The sequence below is a fragment of the Nicotiana attenuata genome, unplaced genomic scaffold (genome assembly GCF_001879085.1).
Source record: "Nicotiana attenuata strain UT unplaced genomic scaffold, NIATTr2, whole genome shotgun sequence".
In the NCBI taxonomy this organism is placed as follows: Eukaryota; Viridiplantae; Streptophyta; class Magnoliopsida; order Solanales; family Solanaceae; genus Nicotiana; species Nicotiana attenuata.
In genome coordinates this window covers 267675-289420 of record NW_017670314.1, presented here as the reverse complement: position 1 = coordinate 289420, position 21746 = coordinate 267675, and the positions used below count along the sequence as shown (strand labels likewise).

The 21746-nt window shown below is 44.1% G+C and overlaps 1 protein-coding gene across 1 annotated transcript; it reads left to right on the top strand.

Moving 5' to 3' along the window:
• Positions 1 to 408: 408 nt before the first annotated feature.
• Positions 409 to 8018, top strand: LOC109237689. Its single transcript, XM_019404023.1, has 3 exons — positions 409 to 1327; positions 1424 to 1623; positions 7914 to 8018. Exons 1-3 carry the CDS (start codon positions 409 to 411, stop codon positions 8016 to 8018), a joined length of 1224 nt encoding a protein of 407 aa, XP_019259568.1.
• The last annotated feature ends 13728 nt before the right edge of the window (positions 8019 to 21746 follow it).

Below are 21746 nucleotides of genomic sequence, written 5' to 3'. Positions count from 1 at the left end.
AAGAGAATGTTATTATGGTCCTGTGAATGACGTGGTGCATAGTGTGAATTCAGCAAAGGTATGCAATCTTGTATCGGTGCATCATGTGGTGATTTATAAAGTGTTTATATGTTGAAAGCAGGCCTGGAAGAGAATTTCAGATGTTGAAACTGGGCTCTAAGGCTTATTTGCCTAAATGAAAGAGGTTATCCCAGGTGAGACCCTTGCAACGCAACATAGGCTTTTGGTGATGGACATTGGTATTATGATAAGGAGGAAGAAGAGGTCAGTACGAGGCCGCCCGAGGATTAGGTGGGACGCTTTGACTAAGGATAAAGCTCAGGAGTTGGAAGTAAGGTTATCGGCAATGGGAGCTTGGAGAAGTAGTGGGGACGCAAAGACTATGTGGTCGATGACGGCGGACTGTATATGGAAGGCGGCGAGAGAGGTGTTAGAGATGTCTTCGGGCCGCACAAGAAGAGGTCAGTACGAGGCCGCCCGAGGATTAGGTGGGGCGCTTTGACTAAGGATAAAGCTCAGGAGTTGGAAGGAAGGTTATCGGCAATGGGAGCTTGGAGAAGTAGTGGGGACGCAAAGACTATGTGGTCGACGACGGCGGACTGTATAAGGAAGGCGGCGAGAGAGGTTTTAGGGATGTCTTCGGGCCGCACCGGTGGCCACAAAGGAGACTGGTGGTGGAATGCAGTTGTCCAAGGAAAAGTGGAAGTGAAGAAGGCGGCTTACCTGCGCTTAGTAGGGAGCACTGGCGAGGAGGAGAAGAGAGAGAACAGTGAGAGATATAAGGTAGCTAGGAAGGAGGCGAAGATGGCAGTAGCGGAGGCTAAGACGGCAGCTTTTGCTCGTCTGTATGAGGAACTAGGGAACAAAGGCGGGGAGAAGAAGTTATTTCGACTTGCTAAGGTGAGAGAGAGGATGGCCCGGGATCTGGACCAAGTGAGGTGCATAAAAGATGAGGACGGCAAAGTTTTGATGGGGGATGACCAGATTAAGAGGAGTTGGCAGACCTACTTTCATAAACTTCTAAATGAAGAAGGGAATCAGGATATTGTACTAGGTGAATTGAGGAATGCCGACAGCCCCCATGAATTAAGTTATTGTAGGGACATTGAGGTCGAGGAGGTCATGGAGGCAATGCGTAAGATGAGGAGGGGCAGAGCTACCGGGCCAGACAAAATTCCAGTTGAACTTTGGAGGTGTGTGGGTAGAGCGGGCTTGGAATGGCTTACTGGGTTGTTTAATGTTATATTCAAGACTAATAGGATGCCTGAAGAGTGGAGGTGGAGTACAACGGTTCCGTTGTATAAGAACAAAGGCGATATCCAGAGCTGTAACAACTATAGGGGTATCAAATTACTGAGTCATACCATGAAAGTCTGGGAGAGAGTGGTAGAAATAAGAGTGAGAAGGACAATGTCTATTTCAGATAACCAGTTCGGTTTCATGCCGAGGCAATCTACCACAGAAGCTATCCATCTTATTAGGAGGATGGTGGAACTATACAGGGATAAGAAGAAGGATCTCCACATGGTGTTTATCGATCTAGAGAAAGCCTATGACAGGGTTCCTAGGGAGGTCTTATGGAGTTGCTTAGAGGTTAAAGGGGTCCCGGTTGCCTACATTAGGGTAATTAAATACATGTATGATAGAGCTAAGACTCGGGTTAGGACAGTAGGAGGCGACTCCGAGCATTTCCCAGTTGTTAGGGGGTTGCACCAAGGGTCTGCGTTCAGCCCTTTCCTATTTGCCCTGGTGATGGATGCCATAACGAATCATATTCAAGGGGAGGTGCCATGGTGCATGCTATTTGCTGATGACATAGTCCTAATTGACGAGACACGACGCGACGTCAACGAGAGGCTAGAGGTTTGGATACATGCCCTTGAGTCTAAAGGTTTCAGGTTGAGCAGGACGAAGACATACCTCGAGTGCAAATTTGGGGCCGAGCCGACGGAAGCGGGAGTGGAAGTGAGGCTTGACTCTCAAGTCATCCCTAAGAGGGGTAGTTTCAAGTACCTTGGGTCAGTTATTCAGGGGATCGGGGAGATCGACGAGGATGTCACACACCGTATAGGGTGGGGTAGATGAAGTGGAGGTTAGCGACGGGAGTTCTGTGTGACAATAAAGTGCCACCGTTACTAAAAGGTAAGTTTTATAGAGCAGTGGTTCGGCCTACCATGTTGTATGGGACCGAGTGTTGGCCGGTTAAGAACTCACACATCCAGAAGATGAAAGTAGCAGAGATGAGGATGTTGAGGTGGATGTACGGGCATACAAGGATAGATAAGATTAGGAATGAAGATATTCGAGAGAAGGTGGGCGTGGCCCCCATAGAGGACAAGATGCGGGAAGCAAGACTCAGATGGTTCGGGCACATTCAGAGGAGGAGCACTGATGCACCGGTGAGTAGGTGTGAGCGACTGGCTATGGTGGGCACGAGGAGAGGTAAAGGGAGACCTAGGAAGTATTGGGGAGAGGTGATCAGGCAGGACATGGCGCGACTTAGGATTACTGAGGACATGGCCGTTAGGAACTGTGGAGGTCGAGCATTAAGGTTGTAGGTTAGGGGAAAGTTGTGGATAATTCTACAGCGCACTAGAGTGAGACTAGCATGTTAGGAGTTAGTCTTAGGATGCTACTGATCAACTACTGATGTAGGGCTTTATCTGTTGGATATTAGTATACCTTCCATCTTTTTCGTATTTCCTATATTTTTTATATTGCTGTTATTTTGTTATTTATGTTATGTTATGTATTTTATGTTATTTTATCATGAGCTATTGATAGTACTAATATATCGTCTCTCGTTGCTTTCTTGAGCCGAGGGTCTCCTGGAAACAGCCTCTCTGCCCCTCGGGGTAGGGGTAAGGTCTGCGTACATACTACCCTCCCCTGACCCCACTTGTAGGATTATATTGGGTTGTTGTTGTTGAAAGAGGTTATCTTTAGATTTGATCAAGCAAATGTGCCCAACTGATTTGTGGTAGCACGGGTAGATGCACGAGGTGTTAAGCAGTGATTCCAAACTACTTCAGTGCAATTCTCAACACGTTCGAGGACGAACGTATGTTTAAGTGGGAGAGAATGTAATGACCCGACCGGTCATTTTGAGCTCTAGCGCGTCGTTGAGATGTTTGAGGCCCTGAGTGGCTTCACTTCAGGTATTATGACTTGTACACATGGTCGGAGTTGAATTATGGGAAATTTAGAGTTGATTTGGAGAGAGAATTCTCATTTCGGAAGCTTTAAGTTGAAAGAATTGACTAAGATTGGATTTTTGAGTAAAAGACCTCGAAATCGGGATTCGAAGGTTCCAACAGGTTCGTATGATAATTTCGGACTAGGGCGCATGTCCGGATCGGGTTTTGGAAGACCCGGGAACATTTCGGCACCTATTGTGGAAGTTAGCCTTTTTGGAAGAATTTCATAAGTTTGGGTTGAAGTGCATTTCAGTGTTATCGATGTCCGTTTGGGATTCCAAGTTTGGGAATAGATCCGCCTGGTGATTCTGGTGTTGGGAGTGCGATCGGAAGTGAGTTCAGAGGTCCGTGGGTCATTTTCGAGTCATTTGGCTAATGTTGGAAATTTGAAGGTTTTTAAGAAGTTTGACCGGAAGTGGAGTTTTTGATAGCGGGGTCGGATTCTGATTCCGGAAGTTGGAGTAGGTCCGTAATGTCAAATATGATTTATGTGCCAAATTTGAGGTCAATCGGATGTGATTTGATAGGTTTAAATATCGAAAGTAGAAGTTTGAAACATTAAAGTTCATTAAGCTTGAATTGGAGTACGATTCATCGTTTTAGCGTTCTTTGACGTGATTTGAGGCTTCGAACAGGTCCGTATTATGTTATGGGACTGAGTTGTGTGATTGGACGGGGTCCCGGGGGCCTCCTGTGTGTTTCGAGTTGTATTGCGCTCTTATTTGATGTTTCAATGTCGTTTCTTTGGGAATAAAGGGTACCACATTGAGCAAATGAGCTCCAAATTTAGTTTTATAGAACCTTAGATCTGTACCGTAATTATGGAGCCATAGCAAAAAGAATCATCGAATTTGGACATCGTATGAGGAAGTTATGCTCATTTTTGTGTCGGGAAAAACTGCTGCTTCTGCTATGGTCGCAATTACGAACATATCCATTTTTTGTGTCGGGAAAAACTAACTGTCGCACAATGCGACCTTTTCCAGCCCTTCTTTGTTCGCACTTGCGAAGGCTTTCTTCGCTTTCGCGAGGGTTCGCAATTGCGAACTCTAGATCGCAAATGCGACATCTGCAGCTTGATTTCAGCTGTGTAACTCGGGTTTTTGCTTCATTTTATCATATTTTGAACCCTAAGTTCGAGAGTGGGCGATTTTGAGAGAGGATTTTCTTATCAAATCATTGGGTAAGCGCCTCTAACCAATTTTCAATTATGTTTTGTTATTATACCTTAGATTTAACATCAAAATTCATGAGAATCTAAAGGAAAATTTTGGGTTTTAAAGAAAAACCTAGAAATTGAGATTTTTGAATTTTGACCATGATTTTGTGCATGGAATTGACAATAAATTATATATTGAGTTCGTGAGGTCATGGGTAAACTTTATCTTCGACAAATCTCGGAATCCGGTCACGTGGGCCTGGGGGCAATTTTGTCAACTTTTCGATCGGGGTTAGGAATCGTTACAAATTGGACTATAATGAGTAATTGAACATATATTAATGGGTTTACATAATTATTGGCTAGTTTTGGAGCATTTTGCATAAGGGCGTGGAATGCCGGTTATGGAACTTCGGAGCGAGGTGAGTCTCCTTTCTAACCTTGTAAGAGGGAATTAACCCCATAGCTGAACCAAATTAATATGTGCCTCTATTTGTGGGGGCTACGTACGTACGAGGTGACGGGAGTCGGTACGTAGCTACTAGTTATGCCTATGTCCGGGTAGTTTTAGGTTTACACCATGCCTTGTTGATATTGTTGTTGATTTATGTTTATTGTCTGCCTTGAGAAGAAGCGAGATTGAGTTTGCTTAGTAAATCTCTTAAAATGATTTGAAATTGAGGAATTTGAGATCTTAAAAGTTTTTATTTGAACTTTATATTTTTGAAAAGAATTGAAGGAATATTATAATAGCTTAAGAAATCTATGTGTAACCGTGTCGCATGTATGTTTCGCGAGCTGGGGAATTTCGTTTAAAAGCTACAAGCTGAATTTCCCTTATTTTGAAAAGATTCAAGAAAGAGATATGATTTTAATGTTAAATTTATATTTGCCTCGGCAGGATTTACATACCACACTCTCATGGGAGCGGGCCGTTCGCCTCGGCGGGTTAATAGATGTATCTATGGTTCACGTCGTTCGACCCTCGGCAGTGCACATTTTACTTTTATGTTGGATCCGGTTGTACGCCTCGGCATTCCCTAAATATATATATAGATCGTTCTTAAGGGACTGGTGCTTAACATTTAGCTAGCAGCCAGTGTATCTGAATATCTTTCCCTGATTTGAAATTGTAACAACCATTTTATGAAAGCCACTATACCTTTATGTATATGTTCCGGTTACGGAGGGAACATGCTAGTTGAGAGCTTGAGCATAGTCGTAAAGAAGGGAATTGTTTCATGCAGTTTATACATGTTTGTTCAATATGTTTACTCAGCTTCATATTTATTCACTTCTTTGCTCTATTTGATGTCACTGAACCACTAGTAAGTGTCGAAGTCGACCTATCGTCACTACCTCTTCGAGGTTAGGCGGGATACTTACTGGGTACACGTTGTTTTTGTACTCATGCTACACTTGCTTTTCATTTTTGTTGCACAGGCACATGTGTGTCTTGGGGCATAGTTCTGCGCAACGGCATGGTTGATACGGAGACTGGGGTGAGCTGCATTTCTCGAGACGGTCCGCAGCCAGCGGAGTCTCCTTCAGAGTAGTTTATTGTATTTCCTTTACTGTCCAATTTGTATTCCGGATGGTTAGTGTATTACATTGTTCCCTAGAAATTTCTCATGCACTTCTGACACCGGGTTCTGGGATGACTAAGAGATTATTCAGTACTTAGGTTTGTTAAAGACATCATTATTTATTCAGTGAAATTCTTTATTGATTGTTTAATGTTTAAAAAGGAATGATTTCAAAATAGTAAAACGAGAAATTTCTAGTTATTTGTTGTTGGCTTGCCTGTCAGTGCTGTCCGGTGCCATCACGATCCTTAGTGGGTTTTGGGTCGTGACAACCAGCGGCCAGGTGGCCTACTCCAGCAGATGGTTATTCTTGAGTGGAAGTGGGAGCGCATCACTATGGACCTCGTTGTTGGGTTGCAGCAGACGTTGAGGAAGTTTGATGTCGTTTGTGTCATTGTCGATAGGGTGACCAAGTCGGCACACTTTATTTCGGTGGTGACTACTTACTCTTCAGAGAGGTTGGCCCAGATTTACATCCAGGAGATTGTTCGGTTGCATGGTGTGCCTGTTTCTATCATATCAGATAGAGGCCCTCAGTTCACTTCACATTTCTAGAGATATGTATAGAGCGAGTTGGGTACCCAAGTAGAGCTCAGCATATCCTTTCATCCACATACCGACGGGAAGTTGGAGCGAACAGTTTAGATTCTGGAGCATATGCTCAGAGCATATGTCATTGACTTCGGAGGGCAGTGGGATAGATTCTTTCCCTTGGCTGAGTTTGCTTACAACAACAGTTATTAGTCTAGCATCGAGATGGTTGCATTTGAGGCTTAATATGGTCAGCGATGTCGTTCGCCCATCAGATGGTTTGAGCCCGGCGAGGCTAAGTAATTTGATTTACTGAAGGATGCCTTGGAGAAGGTAAAGTTGATTCACGAGCGGCTTCGCACTACACAGTCCAGACAGAACAGCTACACGGATCAGAAGGCACGCGATTTATCATTCATGGTGGGTGAGAAGGTTCTCTTGAAAGTCTCGCTGATGAAGGGCATCATGAGGTTCGGGAAGAAGGGCAACCTGAGCCCAAGGTTTATTAGCCTATTTGAGGTGATGAGGTGAGTTGGGGAGGTCGCTTATGACCATCGCATTTGCGAACCAAATGTCGCAAATGCAAAATCTGCGACTAGTGCAAGGGCTTTTATTACGAGACTTAGCTTCTTTTCCCTCATTTTTCACTTGGTCTTGGGCGATTTTGAGAGCATTTTGTGGGGTAATTTCATCAACATCAAGAGGTAAGTGATTCCTGCCAATTCTTTAGCTAAATACACGGATTATGGGTAGATTTAACATAAGATTAATGGAAAATTTTGAGACTTTTGTTAGAACCTAGGGTTTGTTAAAAATAAGAATTGACCACAAAATCTATTATGCAATTGGGAATAAATTATATGTTTGAGTTCGTGAGGTGATGGGTAACATCTATATATTCGAAAATATCCGGAAATAGGGCACGTGGGCCCGAGGGCGAATTTAGGAATTTTTCAAATTGGATTGCGTAATTACTTTAATATCTAAATTATTAACTTTTGAGCATATATTTATTAGTATATGACTTTTGGTTAGTTTCGGAGTCCTCAACGTCGTTTGAAGAGTTCTAGTGAGGTTGAAGGGCTAGATTGAGAACTTGGAATCGAGGTAAGTCTCTTGCCTAACCTTGTAAGAGGGAACTTATCCCTTTAGGAGTATTATTGTTGTTTGCTACTTGTTGTGGTGAGCTATGTGCGCACGAGGTGACGAGAACCTGTACGTAGCTATATTTCATGATATGTCCTGGTAGACATAGATTCACATCATGCCATTATTTGCACTGTTTATTACTATCATGTGTATTATTTATCTTGATTAGGACTGAGATTGAGGATCAAAATGTGAGATATCGCCTTAGTCTCTTACTTTAGAAAAGTTGGGAAATACTTGAAAAACTATGAATCTGTGTTTTCTCGTCTCGCAAGTGCTTCTATGAGCCAGGTAAATTCTCTACTCTTATGGGATCAGGCCTTTTCGCTTCGGCAGTGTCAAGACCCGGATTCCCCACCCTCAGGAGTCGTGATGGCGCCTACTGGTGATAGCTAGGCAAGCCGATTGTTCCAATTATTTAGCCCTCTTTCCTTTTAAATCCCTTAACAGTTGTAAATTAACATTTTATAACAGCGGAAATTAAATAAGAGGAAGAATGAAATTCAACAATTAAGCCAATACCAATAGGAATCTATAATATAAACCACCCAGGACTGGTGTCACAATCTCACGGACTATCTAAGAAAACTACAAATAAAGTCTGAACAAGAAATTACATGTCTGTCTTTGGAATATAAAAGAACAGAAAGAAACTAGATAGGGAGGGGAAGCCAAGGCCTGCGGATGCCTGCAGGACTACCTCGGGTCTCTTGATGGGCTGAAGGCAGCAACCTTTCTGTATGGTCCAAATGCTCCAGCACCGGGATCTGCACACAGTGCAGAGTGTAGTATCATCACAACCGACCCCATGTGCTGGTAAGTGTCGAGCCTAACATCGGTGAAGTAGTGATGAGGCTAGGACAAGAGTACCAAATAGATCTGTGCAGTTAAAGCATATACGACAAGAAATAATAACGGAAACTAGCAGCTAAAGATGGGAAGGGGAAACATGCTGCGGGGGAAATATCAAATACCAACAGTAACTCCAGAGAAAACTATAAAGAACATTTTAAGGTTTGCATCAGTAAGAATAAGGAAACAGTAACATATCAAAATCCACTTTTTTTTAACATTTATTGTTGCGGCGCGAAACCCGATCCAAATCATATAACACTGTTGCGACGTGCAACCCGATCCAGTCATATAACACTATTGCGGCGTGCAATCCGATCCAATCGTATAACACTATTGAGGCGTGCAACCCGATCCAATCATACAACACTATTGCGGCATGCAACCCGATCCAATCATATGTCATTGTTGCGGCGTGCAACCCGACCCCTCTTATCCTCCCTTATTACTCCATGTTGCGACGTGCAACCCGATGCCAATATACAATTCAACACCAATCACAAATGAATCCCGGCAAGAGAATAATAAGGAAACAACAATATCCCGACAAGGGAATCAACTATGAGAATAAGCACATCCCGGCAAGGGAACCAACAGTAAGAGCTAACTACGTCCCGGCAAGGAAATCAGCTATAACCAAGCTTATGCCATCATTTAACTTCACAAATGAAACCTCAACTGGAACCAATACTCAACAATAATCATATACAGCGAGGAGAATCATAATTCTTGCCCAACACGGAGAATCAACAACATAAGCATTTTTAGTATTTATCAAGAACACAACGATCACAATTTAAGACTCACGGGCATGCTTGACAACGGCGTATAGATACTCGTCACCACACCTATACGTCGTACACTACACTAGGACATAGCAATTAAAGCACAATACCTATTTCCTCAAGCTAAAGTTAGACCAAACACTTACCTCAATGCCGCGAACACAATTCAAGCCTCAACGATCGCTTTACCTCTTGTTTCCACCACCAATTTGCTTGTATCTAGTCACAATATAATTAATACTACTAATAAATGCTAATTGAATCAATTCTAATTCATGAAAAACGGGTTTTCAAATGATTTCCCCAAAAATCAGAAATTGACCCCGAGCCTGCTTGGTCCAAACCCGAAATTCGGACCAAAACCCGATTACCCATTCACCCCCGAGCCCGGATATACAATTGGTTATGGAATCTGACCTCAATTTGAGGTCTAAATCACCAAATTTCAATATTCCTAGGTTCTACCCAAAATTTCCATTTCCACCATGAAAACCCTAGATTCTAGGATGAGATCTTGTAAAAAGAAGTTAAGGAGTGAAAGAAATGAGTTTAAAATCACTTACTTGTGTTTTGAGAAGAAAGAGTGTTTGAAAAATCGCCTCTTATATTTTAGGTTTTTGAAAAATAAAAATGGCTGAAAGGGCTCGTTTATATATACCCCTCTTAGATCCTTACCGCTGACCGCAGAAAAAGGATCGCGGCCGCGGAGCTGCACCACGGACCGCGAAATGTTGAGCGCGGCCGCGAAGACTGGCCTTGCTCACCACTGAGTGCATAAATCCCACCGCGGTCACGAAGACTAGCCTTGCTCACCGCTGACCGCATAAATACCATCGCGGTCGCGAAGAGCCCACCGCGATCGCAAAGACCCCACCGCGGACCACGAAGCTTGGCTTCAGAGACCTGCAACTTTCTCTGAACCTGCATCTCTTATGTTCTAAGTCTAAATTCACTCTGTGGCCTATCCAAAATTCACTCGAGCCCTCGGGGCTCCAAACCAAACATGCACGCAAGTCCAAAAACATCATACGGACTTGCTCGTGCGATCAAATCATCAAAATAACATCAACAACTATGATTAAACCTCAAATTCATGAAATCACTCAAGATCATCAAAATTACTATTTTCTCAACTATAGGTCCGTTTTATATCAACCCAATTCCGATCTTTACCAAATTTTATAGATTCAACTTATTCATTATTCAAACTTGTACCGGGCTCCGGAACCAAGATACGGGCCCGATACCATCAAGAAAATGCATCAATTCACTTCTAAAAACCTTTACATTTTCCAGAAAACAATTTTCTTTAAAAATTCATTTCTCGAGCTTGGGACATCGAAATTCGATTCCGGGCACACGCCTAAGTGCAATATTTTACTACGGACCCTACGAGACCGTCAGATCACGGGTCCGGGTCCGTTTACCAAGAATGTTGACCAAAGTCAACTTTATTTAGTTCTTAAAAGCCAATTTCCATTTTTTACTTAGTTTCCACATAAAAACTTTCCGAAAACGTGCCGGACTGTGCACGCAAATCGAGGTAGGACAAAAAGTGATTTTTAAGGCCTCAGAACACACAATTTACTTTCAAAACGAGTGATGACTTTTTGGGTCATCACATAATCCACCTCTAAAACAACCGTTCGTCCTCGAACAGACATAAGAAAGAAGTACCTAAGTCGGAGAAAAGATGGGGATATCGGCTCCGCATATCAGACTCGGACTCCCAGGTTGCAGGCTGACCTCTCCGCTGAACACGAACAGAAGGGAAACTCTTCGATGTCAACTGACGAACCTGCTGGTCTAGAATAGCTACCGGTTCCTCCTGATAGGATAAGTCCTTGTCCAACTAGACAGTGCTGAAGTCTAACACGTGGGATGGATCGCCGTGATACTTCTGAAGCGTGGACACATGAAACACTGGATGCACGGCTGATAAACTCGGCGGAAATGCAAGTATGTAAGCCACCTCTCCCACTCGATCAAGAATCTCAAACGGGTCAATGAATCTAGGGCTAAGCTTGCCCCTCTTCCCAAATCTCATCACGCCTTCATAGGCGACACCCGAAGCAACACCCGCTCGCCGACCATGAATGCAACATCACGAACCTTACGGTCAGCATAACTCTTTTGCCTGGACTGAGCTGTATGAAGCCTATCCTGAATAATCTTGACCCTGTCCAAGGCATCCTGTACTAGATCCGTACCCAATAACCGAGCCTCTCCCGACTCAAACCATCCAACCGGCGACCGACACCGCCTACCATATAAAGCCTCAAAAGAAGCCATCTGGATGCTCGACTGGTAGTTGGTGTTGTAGGCAAACTCCACTAAAGGCAAGAACTGATCCCATGAGCCTCCAAAGTCAATGACACAAGCTCGGAGCATATCCTCCAAAATCTGAATAGTACGCTCGGACTGTCCGTCCGTTTGAGGATGAAATGCTGTGCTCAACTCGACCCGTGTGCCCAACTCTCGCTGAACTGCCTTCCAGAAATGTGAGGTAAACTGCGTACCTCAATCATAAAGGATAGACACGGGCACACCATGAAGACGAACAATCTCCCGGATATAGATCTCAGCTAACCTCTCAGAAGAATAATAAATTGCCACATGAATGAAATGCGCCGACTTGGTCAGCCTATCAACAATAACCAATACTGCGTCGAACTTCCTCTGAGTCCCTGGGAGTCCTACAACATAGTCCATAGTGATACGCTCCCACTTCCACTAAGGAATCTCAATATTCTGGAAAAAACCACCAGGTCTCTGATGCTCGTACTTTACATGCTGACAATTCAAACATCGAGCCACATATGCAACAATATCCTTCTTCATCCTCCTCCACCAATAATGCTGCCGCAAATCCTGATACATTTTAGCGGCACCGGGATGAATAGAGTACCGGGAACTATGGGCCTTCTCTAAAATCAACTCTCGATGTCCATCCACATTAGGCACACAAACTCGACCCTGCAGCCTCAAAACTCCAGCATCTCCAACTGTAACCTGCTTGGCACCTCCGTGCCGCACCGTGTCTCTAAGGACACACAAATGAGGATCATCATACTGCTAATCTCTGATACGCTCAAATAATGAGGAACGGGCGACTGTGCAAGCTAACACGCGGCTAAGCTCTGAAACATCCAACCTCACAAATTGATTGGCAAAAGCCTGAACATCCAAAGCAAGCGGCCTCTCACCAATCGGAATATACGCAAGACTGCCCATACTGGCTGACTTTCTACTCAAAGCATCGGCCACCACATTGGCCTTCCCCGGATGATATAAGATGGTGATATCATAGTCTTTCAATAGCTCCAACCACCTCCTCTACCTCCAATTTAGTTTCTTCTGATCCATGAACACATCACATGACACGCCATACAAATAGTGCCTCCAAATCTTCAGCGCGTGAACAATGGCTGCTAAATCTAAATCGTGAACTAGATAATTCTTCTCATGAATCTTCAACTGCCATGAAGCATAAGCAACGACCTTGCCATCCTGCATCAACACCAACACCGTACCAAGTCCAATACGAGATGCGTCACAATAAACTGTATATGGCCTTGAACCTGTGGGCAAAACCAACAATGGCACCGTAGTTAAAGCCGTCTTGAGCTTCTGAAAGCTCGCCTCACACTCGTTCGACCACCTGAACTGGGCACCCTTCTGGGTCAACCTGCTCATCGGGGCTGCAACAGATGAAAACCCCTCCACCAACCAACGGTAATAGCCTGCCAAACCCATGAAACTCCGGATCTCTATAGCTGATGCGGGTCTAGGCCAGTTTTTGACTGCCTCTATCTTCTACAGATCCACTCTGATACCCTCTGCTGAAACAACGTGGCCCAAGAATGCAACTGAACTCAACCAAAACTCGCACTTCAAAAACTTAGCATACAACTGACTATCCCTTAGAGTATGAAGAACGACTCGAAGATGCTGCTCGTGCTCCTCCCGGCTGCGAGAATAGATCAAAATATCATCAATGAAGACAATCACGAAGGAATCCAAATAACGCCTGAACACTCGGTTCATCAAATCCATGAAAGCTGCTGGAGCATTTGTTAATCCAAATGACATCACCAAGAACTCATACTGCCCGTACTGAGTGTGAAAAGCTGTCTTAGGGACATTGGATGCCCTAATCCTCAACTGATGGTAGCCAGATCTCAAGTCGATCTTAGAAAACACTTAGGCACCCTGAAGTTGGCCAAACAAATCATCAAATGTTGGCAATGGATACTTATTCGTGATTGTGAACTTGTTCAAATGTCGGTAATCTATACACATCCTTATCGACCCTCCTTCTTCTTAACAAACAATGCCGGTGCACCCCAAGGCGAGACACTAGGTCTAATAAAGCCTTTATCAAACAAGTCTTGCAACTGCTCCTTCAATTCTGTCAACTCTGGCGGGGCCATACAATACGGAAGGATAGAAATGGGATGACTGCCCGGAGCCAAATTAATATAGAAGTCAATATCCCTGTTGGGTGGCATGCCCAGCAGGTCTGAAGGAAATACCTCAGGAAACTCATGAACAATGGGCACAGAATCCATAGAAGGAACCTCGGCACTAGAATCACGAACATATGCAAAATAGGCCAAACACCCCTTGTCGACCATACGCCGAGCCTTAATATAGAAGATAACCTTACGGGTAGAATGACCAGGAGTCCCACTCCACTCTAAACAAGGTAAAGCCGGAAAAGCTAAGGTGACAGTCTTGGCATGACAGTCCAATATAGCATGGTAAGGTGATAACCAATACATCCCAAATATGACATCAAAATCAACCATTTCCAAAAGTAACAGATCTACTCGGGTCTTAAACCCCCAATCACAATATACATGAACAATGGACACGATCTACCATAATAGAATCACCCACCAGTATAGACACATAAACATGAGCACTCAAAGAATTACTAGGCATGACCAGATACGGCAAAAAATAAGATTACACATAGGAGTATGTAGACCCTGGATCAAATAGAACTGAAGCATCTCTAGTACAGACCAGAACGGTACCTGTGATGACTGCATCAGAGGCCTCAGCCTTGGGCTTTGCTAGAAGACCATAACATCGGGGTTGGGCCCCACCACTCTAAGCTACGTCCCTAGGACGGCCTCCTACTGGCTGGCCTCCACCTCTAATGGCCTGACCTCCACCTCTAATACCTCTATCTCCACCTCTAGCACCTCTACCCCCACCCCTAGCTGGCTGAGCGAGCGGTGGAACACCTGGCACAGGAACCCTGCTGCTGCGACTGAACACCCACTAATCTCGGACAAGCTCTCCAGATATGACCATCTCACCGTACTCAAAGCATCCACCTGAGTGCTACCTGAGGGAATTGAGACTTACCCTGGCGGGCCGGCTGACCATGAGAATAACTCTGAATAGGAGATGCTCTGATAGGAGCTGATGGTGCATGGTAGGATTGTTGATCAAAATACTGCATATGAGAACCACGACCACCTGAAGCACCATGAGAAGTCTGAAGTGCTGAATGAAACGGCCTCGGAGGATGGCCCCTACCAAAAGAATCCATGCCTCCAGATGAGGCACCACTGAACCTGCCTTAATGACGGGGCCTCTTGTCAGACCCCTGACCACTACCCTGTGATAGAACCATCTCAACTCTCCTGGCCACATTGGCCGCATCCTGAAAAGAAATCTCGATCCCAATCTCCTTTGCCATCTGCAATCAAATCGGCTAAGCGAGTCCCTCAATGAACCTCCTCACCCTCTCTCTCTCGGTGGGAAGTATGATAAGAGCATGACGGCAAAAGCAATGAATCTGGTCTCGTACCGAGTGACGGTCATGGAACCCTACTGGAGACGCTCAAACTGCCTCCGATAGTCCTCTCTCTTAGTGATAGAAAGAAACTTCTCCAGAAATAGTTGAGAGAACTAATCCCAAGTCAAGGCAGGCGACACAGCTAGCCTAGCCAAACAATAATCCCTCCACCAAGTCTTGGCGGAACTTGACAGACGAAAAGCAGCAAAGTCGAGCCCATTGATCTCCACTATCCCCATGTTCCGAAGAACCTCATGACAGCTGTCTAAGTAATCCTGGGGATCCTCTAAAGATGTACCACCATAAGTAGTAGTGAACAACTTGGTGAACCTGTCCAACCTCCACAAAGCATCGACAGACATAGCTGCTTCATCACTGATCTGAGCTACCACACCTGGCTGAATTGCTCCAACTGGCTGAGCTGCTGGAGTCTGGAACTGGCGATCCATCTGCTCCGGAGTGCGGGTAGCGGGAGTCTAAGAGACGGCTGGTGCTACAGGAAGTAAGCCTGCCCGCGTGACACTCTCCAACGGCCCATTAAACGGACCGAAGCATCCTAGAGTACTGGGTAGCAAGGAACCCCTCTGGGACCTGAGCTAGGCCAACCGGAACTGTCTGGGCCGGAACCTCCTCATCAAACTCAACCTGAGGCTTTGCCGCTGGTGCTGCTGCTCTAGGCTGAGCTCTGCCCCTGCCTCGGCCTCTAGCACGGCCTCGGCCTCGCCCTCTGCCCCTCGTGGGAGCTGCTGCTCGGGGCTCGGGCTGCTGATCAGTGGATGAGGAAGAGCGTGTTCTCGCTATTTGCAAAAGAACAGAGTAGAAGTTCAATTAGCATTGAGAAACCAAATCGTACGACAGAGATGAATAGAAGTGAAAGTGTTCCTAACTCTATAGCCTCTGGGGATAAGCACATACATCTCCGTACCGATCCCTTGGACTCTACCAAGCATGTCTGTGAATTGTGAGACCTAAGCAACCTAGAGCTCTGATACCAACTTGTCACGACCCGGATTCATCACCCTCAGGAGTAGTGATGGCGCCTACTGGTGAAAGCTAGGCAAGCCGATTGTTCCAATTATTTAGCCCTTTTTCCTTTTAAATCCCTTAACAGTTGTAAAATAACATTTTATAACAGTGGAAATTAAATAAACGGAAGAATGAAATTCAACAATTAAGCCAATACCATTACGAATCTATAATATAAACCACCCAGGACTGGTGTCACAATCTTACGGACTATCTAAGAAAACTACAAATAAAGTTTGAACAAGAAATTACATGTCTGTCTTTGGAATATAAAAGAACAGAAATAAACTAGATAGGGAGGGGACGCCAAGGCCTCCGGACGCCTGCAGGACTACCTCGGGTCTCCTGATGGGCTGAAGGCAGCAACCTCTCTCTATGGTCCAAATGCTCCAGCACCGGGATCTGCACACAGTGCAGAGTGTAGTATCAGCACAACCGACCCCATGTGCTGGTAAGTGTCGAGCCTAACCTCGGCGAAGTAGTAACAAGGAGAGTAGAAGACTACCAAACAGACCTGTGCAGTTAAAGCATATAAGGCAAGAAATAATAACGGAAACTAGCAGCTAAAAATGGGAAGGGGAAACATGCTGCGGGGAAATATCAAATACCAACAGTAACTCTAGAGAAAAGTATAAAAAAAAATTTTAAGGTTTGCATCAGTAAGAATAAGGAAACAGTAACAAATCAAAATCCACTTTTTTTTATCATTTATTGTTGCGGTGCGAAACCTGATCCAAATCATATAACACTGTTGCAGCGTGCAACCCGATCCAATCATATAACACTGTTGGGGCGTGCAACCCGATCCAATCATATAACCCTGTTGCTGCGTGAAACCCGATCCAATCATATAACATTGTTGCAGCGTGCAACCCGATCCAATCATATATTATTATTGCGGCGTGCAACCCGACCCCTCCTATCTTCCCTTATTAATCCATGTGTCGGCGTGCAACCCGATCCCAATATACAATTCAACACCAATCACAAATGAATCCCGGCGAGGGAACAATAAGGAAACAACAATGTCCCGACAAGGGAATCAACTATGAGAATAAGCACATCTCGGCAAAGGAACCAACAGTAAGAGCTAACTACGTCCCGATAAGGGAATCAGCTGTAACCAAGCTTATGCATCATTTAACTTCACAAATGAAACCTCAACTGGAACCAATACTCAACAATAATCATATACCACGAGGAGAATCATAATTCTTGCCCAACACGGAGAATCAACAGCTTAAGCATTTTTAGTATTTATCAAGAACATAACGATCACAATTTAAGACTCACGGGCATGCTTGACAATGACGTATAGATACTCGTCACCACACCTATACGTTGTACACTACACTAGCACATAGAAATTAAAGTACAATACCTATTCCCTCAATCTAAGGTTAGACCAAACACTTACCTCAATGCCGCGAACACAATTCAAGCCTCAACTACCGCTTTACCTCTTGTTTCCACCACCAATTCACTTGTATCTAGTCACAATTTAATTAATACTATTAATAAATTCTAAATGAATCAATTCCAATGCGATGAAAAATGTGTTTTCAAATGATTTCCCCAAAAAGTTAAAAATCAATCCCGGGCCCACTTGGTCCAAACCCGAAATTCGGACCAAAACCTGATTACCCATTCACCCTCGAGCCCGGATATACAATTGGTTTTGGAATCCGACAACAATTTGACGTCTAAATCCCCAAATTTCAATATTCCTAGGTTCTACCCGAAATTCCCAATTCCACCATGAAAACCCTAGATTCTAGGATGAAATCTTGTAAAAAGAAGTTAAGGAGTGAAAGAAATGAGTTTAAAATCACTTACTTGTGTTTTAGGGAAGAAAGAGTGTTTGAAAAATCGCCTCTTATGTTTTAGGTTTTTGAAAAATGAAATATGGCTGAAAAGGCTCGTTTATAAATACCCCTCTCAGATCATCACCGCAGACCGCAGAAAAAGGATCGCGGCCGCGAAGCTCCACCGTGGACCGCAAAATGTCGAGCGCGGCCACGAAGACTGGCCTTGCTCACCGCTGACTGCATAAATCCCACTGTGGTCGCGAAGACTGGCGTTGCTCACCGCTGACCGCTTAATCCCATCGCGGTCGCGAAGACCCCACCGCTGTCGCGAAGACCCCACCGCGGACCATGAAGCTTGGCTTCAGAGACCTGCAACTTTCTCTGAACCTGCAACTCTTATGTTCTAAGTCTAAATTCACTCCGTGGCCTATCCAAAACTCACCCGAGCCCTCGGGGCTCCAAACCAAACATGCACGAAAGTCCAAAAACATCATACGGACTTGCTCGTGCGATCAAATCATTAAAATAATATCAACAACTATGAATTAAACCTCAAATTCATGAAATCACTCAAGATCATCAAAATTACTATTTTCTCAACTGTAGGTCCGTTTTATACCAAACCAGTTCCGATCTTTACCAAATTTTACAGATTCAACTTAATCATTATTTCACACTTGTACCGGGCTCCGAAACCAAGATACGGGCCCGATACCATCAAGAAAATGCATCAATTCACTTCTAGAAACCTTTACATTTTCCAGAAAATAATTTTCTTTAAAAATTCATTTCTCGGGCTTGGGACCTCGGAATTCGATTCCGGGCACATGCCCAAGTACCATATTTTACTACGGACGCTACGAGACTGTCGGATCACGGGTCCGGGTCGGTTTACCTAGAATATTGACCAAAGTCAACTGTATTTAATTTTTAAAAGCCAATTTCCATTTTTTACTTAGTTTCCACATAAAAACTTTGCGGAAACGCGCCCAAACTGCGCACGCAAATCGGGTGGGACAAAAAGAGGTTTTTAAGGCCTTGAAACACAGAAATTTACTTTCAAAACAAGTGATGACCTTTTGGGTCATCACATGCAGTGACATAAATTACTCTTATGGGATCGCGTCGTTCGGCTCGGCATGATGGTAACACTACTCTTATGTGATCGTTCCATTCGCCTCGACAGGTCGGTAATAATATTCTTATGGGATCGGAGCGTTCACCTCGATAGTACTGAGTACTACTATTTCTATGGGATCGGGATGTTCGCCTTGGCAGCTTCGTTCTTAATAATTGGAACTGAATTTGGTGGGTAATTACCGAGTTAGCGCCTTCGAGGCCGGTTTTGACGTGTTTAGTGATTTGACATAGACTCATGTGTGGACTTATTGTAGTTACTTTATTTGCTTCGCTGCTACTTGTTGCACACTCACCATGTCTACTTTATGTATTTATATTATTATTTGACCTCTAGCAACTGTTAAGTCGACACCTCATTACTACTTCTCCGAGGTAAGATTAGATACTTACTGGATACACATTATTTCCCGTACTCACGCTACACTTCTGCACTGATTTGCAGGTACTAAAACAGGTACTACCAGTGGTCACACGGACGCCTAGCCTATTATCTATGGAGACTTAGTGGTGAGATGCTTGCTTTGCTACGATCTGCAGCATCGGAGTCTCCCTTTTCCTTGTTTATTATTTATGTCTGTCACTTTCAGACAGTAGTTGTAGTAGTTTTGCACATTCTCTAGATTGCTCATGTATTCGTAGCGCCGGGTTGTGGGGCCTTTAGCATTCATGTACTGATGTACCTATCATTTCTATTACTACAATGTATGTATTTATTACGCTGGTATTTTGTTATGAAATGAGCAATTACAGTTGCATAAGGTCTTACTTTTTTTGTTCACCTAAAAAGGTAAACTTTTGTTCTAGCTATTAAAAGTGGGTAAATAAATAGCAGTTTCACTTGTGGGCTTGCCTAACGGCGGCGGTGCCATCGCGACCTATTGTGGGTTTTGGGTTGTGACAGTATCGCAATATCATTATAATACGAAACTGCGCAATTTCTGCGAGCATCCCTTACTCAAAATCCTCACTCCCGATTCCCCAAGTTTCCTCCAAGAAATTTTCTAAATGTTATGGCTCATAATCTTCGTGCCATTCCTGCAATGCATGCCTTAAGTCGAGACAAAATTGGCTTTGGTTCAATTTCTTTGCCCGAAAGCTCTTTCATCGTCTCTAGTCAAAGAGGGGAAGCTTGTAACGACCCGGTCGGTCGTTTTTAGAATTTACGCCTTCATCCCCTATTTACTGATTTTCCCGTGTTTATTTCTACTATTTTGAATTGCCGGGATATTCGGTTTTGAATTTCGGAGAGTTATGGGACACTTAGTCCCTAAATGAGAGCTTAAGTCTTGGAATTTGACCATAGCCGGAATAGTGTGAAGACGTCCTCGGAATGGAAATCTGATGGTTCCGTTAGCTCTGTTGGGTGATTTCGGGCTTAGGGGCGTGTTCAGATTATATTTTGGAGGTCCGTAGCTAATTTAGGCTTGAAATGCCGAAAGATGGATTTTTGAAGTTTCCGGTTTGATAGTGAGATTTTGATCCGAGGGTCGGAATGGAATTCCGGAAGTTGGAGTAGCTCTGTGGTGTTGAATGTGACGTGTGTGCAAAATTTCGGGTCATTCGGACGAGGTTTGATAGACTTTTTGATCGAAAGAGTATTAGGCTTGAATCCATGGTTAATTTGAGGTTTCAATGTTGTTTTAGGTGTTTTAAGGATTGGTACAAGTTTGGACAGTGGTATTAGACTTATTGGTGCCTTTGGTTGAGGTCCTGGGGGCCTCGGGATAATTTCAGGTGGTTGACGGAGGAAATTTTGGAGTTTGAGTTGCAGTAGCTGCTGGTTTTCTATCATAACCGCACAAGCAGTTCGGTTTCCGCAGGTGCGGCGTCGCAGATGCGGCTCAGTGACCGTAGAAGCAGATTTGGGGGAGAATCAGCAGGTTCCGCAGATGCGGGTATTTCACCGCAGAAGCGGTACCGCACCTGCGGATGGGTAACCTCTGGCACAAAAATTGGCCCTTAAGTGATAAATCATAGATACGACCTTTGTTCCGCAAATGCGGGACCGCAGAAGCGGTCCCAAGGCCGCAGATGCGGAAATAGCTGGGCAGAAATGTATTAAAAGAGGTTCCGCGACTTTGTGGTTTATTTCCACCATTTTTAATCGTTTTTAGAGCTCTTGAAGGGGATTGAAAAGGGATTCGATAGGAATCACTTGGAGGTAAGGTTCTTGGTCTTAAAACTCGTTTCTAATGTGAAATCTACCTAGTAAATCATGGAATCTAGGCCTAAAATTGAAGAATTAGGGCTTGACATTAAGAGACTTTAAGATGAGAATTTGAAGGGTCATTTGGACTCCGATTTCAGTGTTCTTGGTATGTACGAACTCGTGCCTAGTGTGAGGATTCTGGATATATAAATTTTATCCGATTCCGAGACGTGGGCCCGAGGGGCATTTTGGTCATTTTACCTAATTTCGCGTATTAGCTTAGAATTTCTTTGTATAATCAGTTACTTGAAGTGTTATTTACATTATGCAATTGAATTGAATAGATTTGGGCCATTTGGAGTCGAGTACTCGTGGCAAGAACGTGGTCTCGGGTTGATTATTAAGCCGGTTCGAGGTAAGTGGCTTGTTTAACCTTGTGTGGGGGACATTTCCCCTTATGATTGATATTGTGATAATTGAAATGCCTTGTACGTGAGGTGACGAGTGCGTACTTGTTCTAATTGTTGGAAATCCGGTTTTTCATTAAAA